Genomic DNA, 14,849 nt, shown 5'->3' on the forward strand with positions numbered 1-14,849 from the left:
GCGTATATAAAGGAAAGAAAAAAAAGAAGGAAGAAAAAAGTCGAAATCATATTGATGTAAACATAATTACTGAACAAAATAATTAAAGCAATTCACACAAAGAGGTCTTCGTTGTGAAGGATATATTGCGCAAGACAGAAGAAAAAGCAGGAAGAGAGAGGGGATGACAGGACATAGAAGACAAGACAAAACAACAGACAGGACAGTACAAGACAATACAAGATAATGACAAAATAAGTATTTTTTTGTAAAGGAGGAAAAGTCAGAAGGTTGTTGTTTTCTGACAACAACCCTCCGATCGTATTTTAGAAACTGGTTTCTACCGATTTTTTGTCCCAAACAACTTTAATTCCATTTGCAGTGAACCGAACAAAGCAAAACAACTTTTATATCCTTATTATCTTTCCATTAATATAAAATACTAAACCATAGGATATCAACTTGAAATTGGATATCCTTTGCTCTTTCTATAATTCATTCATTGAAAATGTTTTGTGATTGAGTGCAGCTAACAAGATAATTTTTTCCTGATTTCATCTGGCTCCATGATGCTAAACATGCTGAAAGTAAATATATTACTTATCTGCTAGACAAAACTTTATTTTGTTCCATTGTCTTACACTACATAATATCTTATTTCTCTATTAATTTGTGTTCCTTATTTCAATCTCATAATTGTCTGTCATTGACATAAAAAAGATTGCTATTTTGATATATATAGGCCTACATTTCACAGAAGAGGTTGTCCTTTCACTTACAATAAAATAATGCCTTGCTTCCTCATTTGGTTTCCGACCTATTCTTCTTTTCTTAAAGGACAAGTCCACCCCAACAAAAAGTTGATTTGAATAAAAAGATAAAAATCCAAAAAGCACAACACTGAAAATTTGATCAAAATCGGATGTAAAATAAGAAAGTTATGACATTTTAAAATTTCTCTTGATTTCGCAAAGCAATTATATGGCTGGTATGCAAATGAGGAGATTATGACGTCATCCACTCACTATTTCTGTTGTATTTTATTATATGAAATATTCTAATTTTCTCCTCATTGTCAGGTGATACAACGATTAATTCCTCCCTGAACATGTGGAATTAGCATATTTTGATACTATATGGTTCAGTCAAGTTGGTCCTTATTGTCAAATCTATAAAAAAATTAAATATTGCATAATTCAAACAATAAAAAAAACAGATAGTGAGTGGATGACGTCATAGTCTCCTCATTTGCGTACCAGCCAGGATGTGCATACAATTGTTTTGTGAAAAATAAGCGAAACTTTAAAATGTCATAACTTTCTTATTTTACATCCGATTTTGATGAAATTTTCATCACTATGTTAGTTTGATTTTTTCTATTATTTTATTCATTTTCATGGGGTGGACTTGACCTTAATCACCGATTAAGAATAATCCAAATGAATTTATTTGTACATCTCATATTTTATATATAAAAGAATATATCATTTCCGTGTTTTGTTTCCTTATTGGCCTAATTTTCTTTCTGTGTTCACCAACTTAGATTATCAAAGTGATTTAATTTTACACATTTCCAATTAAAGATAATCAGTTGCGTATCTAGTGCATGGTGCGTACTTGCATTGGAAATGTTGGAAAGAGCCGCACAAACACAAAAGTGAAAGAAATGGGAATAATTATATAGAGGATTTCGCCCCCCCCCCCCTCCTTGAAGGTGAATTCAATGAATGAGAATGCTGTTAAAGACCATACATGTACATTTTGTAAAGCTTCCTTTTGGTTTGCTTTTGTTTTCATCCTTCTATCTCTCTCTCTCTCTTCCTTCCTTCCTCAAATTCCTTTTTTCTTTATTTCTTTCTTTATTTCTTTGTTCTTTCTTTATTTCTTTCTGTAATTTCTTTCTTTATTTCTTTCTTTCTCTCTTTCTTTCTTTCTTTCTTTCTTTCTTTATTTCTTTCTTTATTTCTTTCTTTATTTCTTTCTTTATTTCTTTCTTTCATTTTTTCTTTCTTTCTTCCTTCCTTCCTTCCTTCCTTCCTTCTATCTATCTATCTTTCTTTCCCTTTTCTCTTTCTCTTCTCTCCCGTTTTGTTTTTTTTCCTCCCTTCTTTTTTTGCCCCTTACATCATAAATCATTCCCTTCAACCTTCTCGTATACTATCTTTTAAGCAAATTTTGAAACTTCTGCAATTACTTATTGAAATAAAATACCATCATAAAATGACATTGATTTTGAAATTTTGAGAGGAGAACCCCGGAACCATTCGCATTTTATACATTGTAGACGGTATAAGACTATTGCACGTTTTCTGCGCATTTTGGATTCAAGCCAACTCGCAATACTTTGGGCACTGATAGTTTAAAAACGAGCACATGGACCCCATGTTTTTTACTTCCCTACTACTCCTTTGCAATGCATTCCTCTACATTTTTTTCCGAATTTGATGAAAATGACATGGATTTTGAATAAAGTGCAGCTTAAACTATACTCTTTTTAAGTTTCTAGTACATTCATGTCTTTTTGAAGATTTGGGTTTTTTTTTTGAAGTTTATGCACCATTCTTGTCAAATGAGGGCGCTGCTGACTCCAAAGAGATTATAGTTTTGCTAATTAATAGACATTTTCCTTATTTGGTATCCACAATAATCTACTTAGTTACATATCCTGACATTTTTATGCGATATCGACAGAGAAAAGATGATTTAAACTCATTTGGTGAATTTGTGGGGTCTAAGAGGGGCACAATAATTCTCTTGATTGCGCAACATTTAATACGGCGACTTTGAAATCTCGTAGAAAACATGATAAGCACAATTGAATCTACATTTTTTTTTTGCATTTTCATAATGCATAAATACCAAAGTAACTCTCTGCAAAATTTGGTGAAAATGACATGGACTTCATTTTAAGAGTGGAACATCCTTTAAGGGGTGTCGTTGTTTCTTCAGTTTTGGACGCGGGCTGTTATGGGTATCAACACCTATTTTTTTTAGAGAAAAAGGTGGTTTTGAAAGACTGCACAATAGTCAATCGCGGGGTTAAACGTATTTAGTGTAGTAGTAGGCCTTTGTTTTGTTTTTCCAAAGTTTTTTTTTAAGACTAGATCTAGCCAAACGTGTTTAGGGTATGTTTTTCCCAAAAACGTTTTCTCCAGGGTCGTATTCTGACGACAATTTGTTTAAGGGTCAAAATGTGTAAATAAAGCCCGCGAAAAACTTGTTTAGGGGGTTATTTTGCATACAAAGAAAAAAAAATCGTTTAGGGTGTGTTTGAAAATGACTTGGTCACGCATGTGTTTGTACAGCAATACATTCGACTACCCCCCCCCCCCCCCCCAGTTATCCTAGCAAATATATACATTTTTTCATGATTGTAGTGTTTTTTACACCCTTATTACGTAACGTGCCCTATCTTAAAAAAGAGATCCTTTTTTACATTTTTTTTTTTTTTGGGGGGGGGGGTTCACCCGTGGTATCCACTCGTCAATAAAAGAGGCCCCGGGGTTGATATACACTAACACTGGACATCATAGACCTAGACAGACTAAACCATGGAGATATACCGACCGACATAATTAACATTTGAATTACCATATGATACAGACGAATATACCGGTAATTAATAAAAAACTCGGAATAGAGGTATATATATTGTATTGCATTGTATTGTATTGTATTTTTGTATTTTGTCTATACAGGCGTATCCCGCCACAAGCCTCAGCTTTTAGGGTATACGCCTTCTTCCTTAAACCCATGTAGGCCTATATATTTATATTTTTTTAAAACAATATATCGATTTATGTACGAAATTATGTTTACGAAAAATGTAATGACAGGGAAGAAAATAAATGTTTTATTTGAAATTTGATATCACATAGCCCTAGGTCGAGATAGAATAATGCTTACCTGTTAACAGCAAAGGAGCCAGATACTTTTTCCAGGTGGCACTTGAAAAGCCTACACAGTGAGTCCATCAGTGAGTCCACCAATGGCCGATAGGAGGTCAATAAATGCGAAGGTTACAATTAAACTGGCCGTTCAATAAATGACAAAAGCATTGGTAGCTAAAGCCTTGGCGTCCATGATTACTATGGTTACCATTTATATATATGCATATACACTCGTTTTCCAGGTCAAATATCCATTGGCTGGAACTAATCATCAGCGGTTGGTTTATATATCCATGTAGATGAGTAATTATAGGCGGTTCAAAATGTCCAGGTAGATTTTAAATGTTATAAAAAGCCGCATGGAATGTCCAGCTAGAGCAGGTTGACCTATTTAATAAGCAGAGCGTGCTGTGAGCTTGAGCATACGCGGGAGACACAGAATGATAATACAAATGTCCTTGTCTTTGAAAAATGTCGCATTTTAATCCATTCCAGTGTCTTTTTTTGGTGCAGTTCCTTGATTATTAACATTGTAGATCTATTAAATTGAACCCAATGCTTTTCTGAAACAATAAGCTATATTTTTCATTATCTGTTATTACAAGTCCATTTAAAAAAAATCACAAGCTTGTCTGTGATTCTTACCTACTCTTTCAGTTTGACAGGGGCCGCGAAACGGCTGTAAAAATGGGGTGGAGGTTGAGCTGAAGGGGGTAGGGGCGGGCTGGCCATGTAAAAATCGCGATCAGATGGTCATTTTACGTTTTGGTACACAGTTTTGGAAAAAATAGTGGGGGGCTGACCCCCCCCCCTTTTCTGTGGGGCCCCTGTCCGATATCCACATTCTTCGCCTCTTTCCTCTTTTATCTTTCTCACGCATTTTAAGTTTCCAATTACATGTAGTCTGGCGGTTTATGTGGTTTTATTCCATCGGTTTGCCAGATCGATTCTCATTGTAGGCTTTCTGATCTCATAACCTTTGCTCCTGATTATATGACCTTGATAGACGTTTTCCCTATACAGCTTTTCCTCTGATCCCCCCCCTTCTTATTCAAAATGAAATGAAAAAAAAATAGGGCCTATCATTACAAAACCATTGACGAACAATAAAATTACCCTCTGGCGTACAGAACAAAAAAATATATTATATTATTAAAAAAACAATAATGATAAAAATTAAATGAATAAATAATTCAATAGATTAATGAATAAATAAATAAACAAATGAATAAATAAATAAATAAATAGATAAAAATTGGGAAAAATAAGGATGAAATATAATGGCCAAATTTATCACATAAATTAGATTTTAGTATTGAAAATGATTGTAATGTTTACTCACTCGCTTCACTCGTTCAAGCAATATATTGTCGGATTGATGCAGAGGGGAGAGGTTCGAGATTTCGAGCCTTGCATGGCCACTCACCCAGGCCCCGGAGGGGCCACTTACATTGACGAGTGGATACCATGCGCGACCAAAAAAACAAGTAAAAGGGATGTCTTTTTCACGATAGGGCACGTTACGTACGTAACGTGATAAGGGTGCCAAAAACACAAAAATAATGAAAAAAGGGTATCTATTTCGCTAGGAAAATTACGTGTTTAGGGTCTAATTTGCGGGGATGATAAAACAAAATTCAAATGTTTTATAAAGGATGTCCTTTTTGCCCCAACACTTCGTGTTTAGAGTCCGATTTGCGCGAGGTGTAGAAGTGGGGTCGTACTAAACCAAATAAGGTAAAGCCGACGACCGAAGGAACCGTAACAATAAAACATTCCTGTACTTGTTTAGGGGTTCATTTCAGGGAATATTTGCCAAGAGTATCGTTTTTGTTTCCAATACTTGTTAAGGGTAGGGTTTCACACGCCAATACTTGTTAAGGGTTCATTTTCAGAATATGGAAATTACGTGTTTAGGGTGCTTTTCGAGACCCCTTGGTCGCGCATGGTATCCACTCGTGAATGGAAGTGGCCCCCAGGCACTGATGGCCCCCCCCCCCCCCCTCCCTTGTGAAAGGAAATAAAAACAATTATGTTAAAATGGCATCGAAAGCAAGGTGTGCCTCCTCTTTCGAAATTGAAGACCCTTTTTTTTCTTCTTTTTTTTTGACCATAACATAAAGACGTTGTCACCCCACGCAACCGGCCCGGTGTGTCCATAACATATATCTCTATGGTCCATAACTATAAATGCATGCATTATGCAATAGCATAGCGACCTTGCGAAATACGTAACCACGTACGGTACAGCTATACAGGTACCGTACATATGATATAGCGGTACTTGAGCGGTGTGCGTGTATTCCCGATGCACGTTCCGTGTGGCCCCGGTAACATCTTGTGCGTTTTTCTGGAGTTTGATCTTATTAACGGCAAATAAGACTGAAATCATCTCGTTTGGGAGATTGTAGCCGACCTTCTAGTCGAAGATGAGTCAAGTAGAATTGATCGAAAAGATGGAAAACGGCACTCCGGGCCACACCAATCCAGCAGGTGGGACCATCCAGTCCCACGTACTCAAATCGGATGAGTGTTCTCGTTCCGTGGCAGGCCACAATCCAAATGGCAGTGACCGGGCGAACCTACCTCCAACAATTCCCCCTCCACCAGTCGTGCATATTTCCAGACCATCTGAGGCAGATGGATCAGGTCTTGAAGAAAGCGGAGATGACAGTTCTGATCATGCTGATGGCAGGAGCAGTGATGAGCGTGAGGAAAGAGTGCAACATGCTGATGAAATTGATGGCGCTAAATCAGACCCGGGGGATGACGATCAAAATGAAGAGTCGTCGCCTGTTAAAGATTGGAAACCTCCAGATGCAGATTTGGTTCAAAAAATTGTTGAACAAGTTGAATTCTACTTTTCAGATGCCAACATCGTGAAAGATACGTTCTTATTGAAACATTTGAGACGAAATAAGCAAGGATTTGTCAGCATCAAATTGATCGCTTCATTCAAGAAGGTACGAGGTTTGTCAAAGGATTGGAAGTCTGTGAGATATAGTCTTCAACAATCTGAGAAACTGATAGTCAACAATGAAGGAACAAAGGTCAAGCGAAAGGCACCCTTACCTGAGTATGATGAAACCACAAACTCTCGTACAGTAGTCGCTGTTAATCTGCCAATGGAAAACCCTTCTGTGGAAAAGATATCTCACTTATTTCAGCCATGTGGTGAAATATCCCTTATACGTATCATCAGGCCTGGAAACCCCATTCCCCAAGATGTGCGCAAACAGGTAGAATCACATACAGCATATAGCCAGAAAAAAGCTTGTGCCCTGGTCGAGTTTGAAAAGACAGAGAGTGCCCATAAAGCTGCTAAGATCATGAGTGATGAAGATAATTGGCGCACAGGTCTACATGTTTCTCTACTCATTAACCGACCAAAGCAGAAAGAGAAAAAGGAACGCAAGTCCCATAAAGAGAGTCTGTCCCCTCAGACACAGCAAGCTGAGGATGCAGCCTCAGTGGATGGTGATGGGGATGCCAAGAAGAAGAAACGTCGCCGTAAGAAGAAAAGGAACAGCAACCGTTTAGATGAGCTATCGTGTGATGGGAGTGGAGTCACTGGGACCCCTAGTTCATCAGATGTTGACAATCCTTCAGAGCACAAAAATGCAAGCAAGCCTATTCCCATTCAACAACAACGCAGTCCCAACCATTTGAGTCCTGCAACCACCCCTAAATCCAGCCCTTGTCCAAGTCCTCACGGGAGTCCACGTAGCCAGCGAAAACATGGCAAGTCACCCCTTGCAGCTTCAGGTGTTCGCAACAGTCCTAAGGGTAGCCCCAGGTGCAGCCCAGAGATGAGCCGTAAGAACTATGACAGGAGAGGCAGTGGTGGTGGCGATCACTCGGACAGCAGCAATTCCAGTCCATGGGTTCGTCGTCGCATGCTTCTTTCTAGCCAAGATAAGAGTCCTCTTGCAGCTGGTAGCAGTCCCTGTGGGAGCCCTATGCTTGGACGTCGTCAGATGGCCGATGCTGCTGGTATTATACGTAGTCCTCATGGCCCAGGAGGTGTGTCTGCCTTTTACGGGGGCAAAGGTCGAGGTAAACCACTTAATGAGCCTTAGGGTTTGCCCAACTAGAGATTTTTTGGGGTTGAAAACAAAGTAATACCCACTCATAAGATATACATATGTTTACAAAAATATAAATCAGCAGTGGAGAGTATGAAGACTACATGTACATGTATACCAATATACCATACATGTACATGTAGGCCTAACTTCAGACTCTTTCCTTGAATGTTTGTTTGGATATTTTTTTCATTGTTTCATTGTAAAAACCTTTATTATGGCTAAATTCATTGGAAAGAGAACTGCCAAGTCCTTGCTAAGAAAAAGATTTTAATTCATTCCAACTATATGTACATGTACCTTGGAAAGTTCCATCTCAAAATGGACATACATGTAAATATGGATGTGACCATGAACCTTAAATGATTATAGTAAAACAAGACTTTTTTTCAATTTCCAGTCACTCTCCTATCCTAAATAGTTGTCTGCGTTTACTGCACTGCCTTGCACACATATAAACAGTTAAGATACATGTACATATAATAGAAATGATTTACAATGCCTGCTATGCATCGAACAAGTTTTGAGTTATTGCATGTAGATTTTATGAAGTACATCTACATCACTAGTTTTATAGAATGATGTTCATTACAGGTACACAATGTACATGTACATGTATGTACATCCAACTTTGTCATCATACATGTACGTACATGTATGTATGGTCACAATATGCTATGGTACTACATGTAGTACCTGACTACATGTATACTAACATAACTTCAATTCCAAGGGAATTACAATTGTACATGTACGTATCTTTCCAAGTGCATACACATGTAGGTTACAGTGTTTGTTCGAAAGAGGATGCTGTGATGAGTTTCAGTGTCCAAAACATATATACAAACATGTACATGCAATGGACAATTCTACATGCACACAGTAATGTACATGTAGCTGCACTTGTAAAACTGGAAATAATAGTCAAAACTGTACATGTATATGTAGGCATTTATACAGTATTATGTACAACATGCAGGGCAGTGTTTATAGTGCTTTATTGTGTATACAGTTGTTTCAAAAGTGGAATACATCATGTAGGGTAACAGAAAATCTATCAAATACATGTATCTACCTAAATGAATACTGTTCTTATTTAAATTGAATTTTGAATAGAATTTTAACAGTTTCATGTTTGAAATTTTCACTCGTCTTGAAAAAGTGCATGTATAGGCTATCATTTTCAAAATCTTATAATATCACAGGGACTGCTTTTAGTAGAGCTTAAGAAACTACATGTACTACTGTAGTTTTGTAAAGCTTTTCCATGTATCTACTGTACTGTACAAGCTCCTTATAAATTCCCTGACATTCAAATTAGTTTATTCAACATATTATTTGTATGCACTGCACAACAGCACCATCTATATTGCATTTTCCAATATTCATTGGATGTGAAAAATATTGAAGAATTTGGTATTCATTCTTTAGACTGAGCCAAGGAATTAAACATATTAATGTACTGCAGATAAATGTTATTTCTACTCTCAATTTGAAATTTATTTTATGCCTACTTTACATACTGTGCATGAACTTGTGCAATACATTTATCATTGGCTCCAAAAATGTATTTCTCTTTTTCACTTTTTTCTTTAATTTTTTATTCAAAGAATGCCAATAGGAGGGCATCACAATCCACAAAAAGTAAAGACCTGAGAAAAAAATCATGAATTGTTTTAGTGATGAACATGGAGTCATGTAAATGTCTGATTGTCATGAAGTTGTCAAAGTAAAAAATCCTTTAACAGAGAAACCTGAGACAAAAACAAATAGTAGTTAGAGAAATTAATATCTGTCTACAAATACAACTTCCATGAATCTTGTTATGTACATGTATGTAAGAAAGAAAAGAGTAGAATTTTATGTTCTTTGGTTGAACATTTTCAATACATGCATTACAGTACATGTATGTTATTGTTTTGCTAATAATCCAATTTTTTTTTAATTTATTATGATTATTTTTCAGTCTTGAATATTTTGTTTACCTCTGTGTTTTAATGTACTTTTATTTATCTTTGCAAATCATGTAGGCTTTTGCTTTATATTGATAAGCCCTGCATTTGTTTCATACATGTAAATTACTATTTTACTGTCTTTTGAAAATATCATTCCATGTCAGCAGATTGTTAAAAGTGAAAATTATGTGAGGGGATATTATGGTTGTGACATAGACATAGTATATTTATTAATATTATCCGCCAAAGTATGTTTGGTTTACAGATGTATTTTACTTTTGCTGTACAAAGTGTAATTTTATGTGAGTTTAGGATTTAAGTGGAATATTTAAAAGATTCCATTCATCAAACAGCTGACCATCAGAGCTATGCAATTTGATGTGATGCACTTCTAGATCTAGAGCTCTACATTATAACATGAAGTCCACAAATATTAAAGTGATGTCCTTACCTATCGATTCTAAAGACAAGACTAATCCAGCATGATAAACCAAGGGTCAAAATACAACATTGACTTAAATTGAGACCTTGTAAATCATCTTATATTAGTGCTACCTGTATGTTTGGAAATATAGCCCAGTATTAAGTAGTAACCAAGTATTTATTTCTAGATTCTAGTATTGTTTGCAGATTCTGTTGATTGAGAGACTAACTTTTTATCCGACTCTACATATGTAATTCTGCAATTTGAATCAGATGATGTTCCAGCTACATGTGTCTACACGTAGGAACTGTGTACACTTGCTGTATGTCGAAGACTGCAGCAGATACTTGTACAGTTTGGTATCAGTTTTACATTTTAAGTTAATTTTCTGTTATACACATGTACAGGTACATGTATACTGAAAGGAAATCAATCTGAATGACTTGAAGCAAGCAAGTTATGAAAAATGACTCATTGATGGTATGTAACAAGTTAATGTTCATACTGGTATACTACAGAAATGGTGCATTTGATTTGCCAAGGATAAATTTCTTGTACATACTTTTTGCATCATTTGTGAATCATAGTAAGATTTATGAAACTGGGTCCTTTTCTGAGACAGGAGGAGGGCAATAATTGAATCTATACAGCAAGTTGGAATAAACAACCTTCAGGTGTACATGTACCTGCAAACAACATGATTATTTACGCTTTCACAAAGCATGTCATTGACAGAATAGTCACTCTTGGAATACATGTTAATTTCCATTTGGAGATATATGGAAATATCTGGTTTCCAGAATAGTAGACGAATGGTTGTTTGAGTTAAAAAAATCGAAAAAAAGAACAAAGTGTGCATTTTAATCAGTAGATGAAGAGAATTAAAGGAAGTGCGACAAGAAACCTGTATGACAAGATTATCTAGACCGTTTTCTGAGTTACTGAGGTACATGTACGGTACCGAAGTTATAACACTTTCGTGCATGTATATTTGATTGTCCATGTTTCTAGGAAGCAGCCCAATTTACATCTATGTTTTATTTACTTAAGATATCATAACACATTTCCTTCAGATGTGGTTCTTCAAGTACAGTACTTCCTTTTTTTACAGATATACAGTAGTATAAAAGTGATGTAATTTGTGCAAATCAAAAATCACTAAAGACTTTGGTAGAAGTTAGAAATTGAAAAGAAAAGAATGCACCTCAAGTAAGAAAATGTGCCAAATCTATGAATTGCTAGTATGTGTTGTTGTAAAACTTGTCTTGATTCCTTGTTGTATGGTTGCCTGATTTTACATTGGTTGGTCCAACTACATGTAGCATTCAGAAAAAAAAATCATATGCTTTTCAAATGTACAGCATTTCATCTAACTGTTAACTTTTTATTTTCTTGCTGGATTTGTTGTAAAATCTGGCCCTGGTAAATGAAAGTGAAATAGACACCAAGAATGGGGGTAATGGTTAGACTGTGTCATCAATGAGAATAACCTAATAGCTTAATATTTACGAAATTATTATCAGTGATAATAATTTCTTATATTAATTCCTTGTTATTATCGGTGATAATAATTTCTTATATTAAGCTCACAATAATAATTGTTATTTTAATTTTATCCCAGATAAAATGTGGTGCTTTGTATATGATTCAATGATTGTAATTTATTTAGAGGACTAAGAGGAGAGGTTGTACAATTTTCCAAAAGCATTTAAATGACAATATTGAGATTCAAAGTGTCATGCTTGAACTTCATTGAACATTTGACAATGCTGGTTTAGACTTTGATTTTGTTCATATTGGGCATCTCCAGCTGGGTGTTATTCATTTCAAAAGTCTACAGGTAATCTACGAATGCAAAAAAATATATATATTGGACAAATGATAAAGAATTATTGACTTAAAAAGATCAAGTGTGAGATTCATGTCTCAAAAGTCCTAAATGTAAATTATGCAACTGTGATGAAATGTACATTCATATATGAAGATCATTTTTAGGTAAAGAGAATTTTTTTCTCCAAACTATGAAACATGAAATTGAATGATACCATAGCTATTCCTGTAAAGCTATAAGAAATTATTGTAAAATGTTTTAATGATTTGTTTTGTCAAAAGGATTCCTTTTCACTTATAGATTATAAATGTGTTCATTGATCTACGTTTAATGTATTCCATACATGTTTTTGTCCATTGTATTATTCAGCTCTGTCAGGGTTTGTATGTTTTATTTTTTTGTTAGTATGCAATTTGTAATTTTCCTTGTTTTTTTTTTTAAATCATTGAGACTTTGCTTGTACATGTAGTTTATGTGCATTTATCCATAGTGTGGTGTATATGTATCCCCCCCCCCCCCCCCCCCCCCCCCCCCCCCCCCCCCCGTCTCTCTCTTTCTCTCTTCAACCTATACATTCATGACCATGTACCATCATGTGTGACATGCATATTGATCTTTGACATATTTGCAAAAATATTTAAATTCCAGCATCTGTAATGTTTGTGGAAAAACAACCACATTCTATTGTTTTTATTTTTAATTTCTAATACATGTAAAAACATCCATGAATGGAGACAATAGACAAGTCTACTGAAGATGTTTTTGTAGGGTGTATATTATTATTATTAACTTGTGGAAGAAAAATTATGAGATGTCAACAAAGCGATTATTTAAAGAGAAGTTTCCATGATTAAACAATATTCTATTTTCTCTTGTATTGTGTTTGTTTCGTTCCTGAGGATTTAGGATGAAAGTTGTAATCTTTGCCACTTAAAGCAGCCCTATAAATATGGACACAAAATATATCTGTTTATTAAAAACAATATAGCACATCAATACTTCTGGAACAGGTGAATCAGGTAGTCATCGTATATGCTTTGTGTCCAGTACAAGACGGTGGATACCTGGGTATTAAGACGCATATTTCTTAGTCTATTCCATTTCTTCTAAATCTTAAGATTTTTATTGATCCTAGCAAGCAACAAGTAAACCTATATCATTGTTCACACCACTTTTTATTCCTCTCTTTTGAATGTTGCGAACTTAACTTTTTATATTACAGTGCGTGTACATAGAAAGTAGCATGACGTTTTTATTATTTTTTGTAAGTTATTGAGGTTGTACATGTATTATGATCGATCAATAGGATAAAATGTAAAGACTTGTTATTGAAAGTACCTATATGTTAACCTTTTGTTCTTGGTGTTTTAAAAAGACAACACGGCACTACAAAGTATTTCTGGGTCTGATTTTCAGTTATTTTGTGTGATTCTTGTCATTTTACAATGTACATTAAATTTGTCCAAGAGCAATCGGTCTACATTTTACTTCTCAGATAGTCCAGTACCACATAGACTAAAGCCATTTAGTCTACCATCAATGTGGTCTAATTACTGTTTGGTCTACACTACACTTGGTCTTATTCCCACTTAGTCTAATCCTCAGTCTAATGACCAGTTGGTCTCATTTCCATTTCATTGACTTGTTTTTATGATGTCAAATTTGGTTTATAAGCAGTTTATTTTGCCATGTATACATGTAGACTATGTGGTGTCAGACCAAGTAGGCTGATTGAAAATTGGACGGTAAATGGGCTACATAATTAGACCAAATGGTTTGGATGGAGGTACTTGGATTAGACCATGTGGGATGAGACCAAATGGAAAGTAGACATAGTGGATGAAGACCAATGGGCAATTTTACCAAATTTAATTGAAGAAAATAGGGAAGAGGATGTTAACTGGAGTCTGGAGTGATGGGGTGAGACACGTGATAATGGGTAGAAGAAAGGTATTGGGATGAAACAAATAAGGGGGATTTGGAGAAATATCAAGATAGAGGTGATGGTGTTGATAATGGTGGTGGTTGTGGTGTTAATGGTGGTGGTGTTGATAATGGTGGTGGTAGTGTTGATAATGGTGGTGGTGGTGTTGATAATGGTGGTGGTGGTGTTGATAATGGTGGTGGTGGTGTTGATAATGGTGGTGGTGGTGTTGATAATGGTGGTGGTGGTGTTGATAATGGTGGTGGTGGTGTTGATAATGGTGGTGGTGTTGATAATGGTGGTGGTGGTGTTGATAATGGTGGTTGTGGTGTTGATAATGGTGGTGGTGGTGTTGATAATGGTGGTGGTGGTGTTGATAATGGTGGTGGTGGTGTTGATAATGGTGGTGGTGGTGGTGTTGATAATGGTGGTGGTGGTGGTGTTGATAATGGTGATGGTGGTGGTGGTGGTAGTTGTAGTAATGATGGTGGTTGTGATAGTGATGATAGAGGTGTTTGGGATTGGCGTGGTGGTGGTGGTAGTTTTCATTATGGCAACATTTGACTGGTAGAAAGCAATGGAACAAACTGTAAGAAAATGTGAAGAAGTTATGATTATATACAGATACAAAGAACTTAACTCACCATCAGTATAAAATCGAAGTAAATCTGAACAAGTTTATCTGGAGCGAGAAAGAGGTGAAGAATGGTTTGAATGTGACGGGAAGGAGGAAGACACGGAAGGATTTTTTTTATTTTACA

General features: G+C 35.7%; 1 protein-coding gene across 1 annotated transcript; it reads left to right on the plus strand.

The window, feature by feature from the left end:
• The first annotated feature begins 6,131 nt into the window (after positions 1-6,131).
• LOC121416318 (la-related protein 6-like) lies at positions 6,132-8,331 on the plus strand. Its single transcript, XM_041609871.1, has one exon. It carries the CDS (start codon positions 6,299-6,301, stop codon positions 7,946-7,948), a length of 1,650 nt encoding a protein of 549 aa, XP_041465805.1. The 5' UTR covers positions 6,132-6,298; the 3' UTR covers positions 7,949-8,331.
• Positions 8,332-14,849: the final 6,518 nt, after the last annotated feature.

Source organism: Lytechinus variegatus, chromosome 5 (assembly GCF_018143015.1).
Source record: "Lytechinus variegatus isolate NC3 chromosome 5, Lvar_3.0, whole genome shotgun sequence".
In the NCBI taxonomy this organism is placed as follows: Eukaryota; Metazoa; Echinodermata; class Echinoidea; order Temnopleuroida; family Toxopneustidae; genus Lytechinus; species Lytechinus variegatus.

Coding starts and splice junctions, on each gene's coding strand:
- LOC121416318 (XM_041609871.1), top strand. CDS start 6,299: ATGAGTCAAGTAGAATTGATCGAAAAGATGGAAAACGGCACTCCGGGC.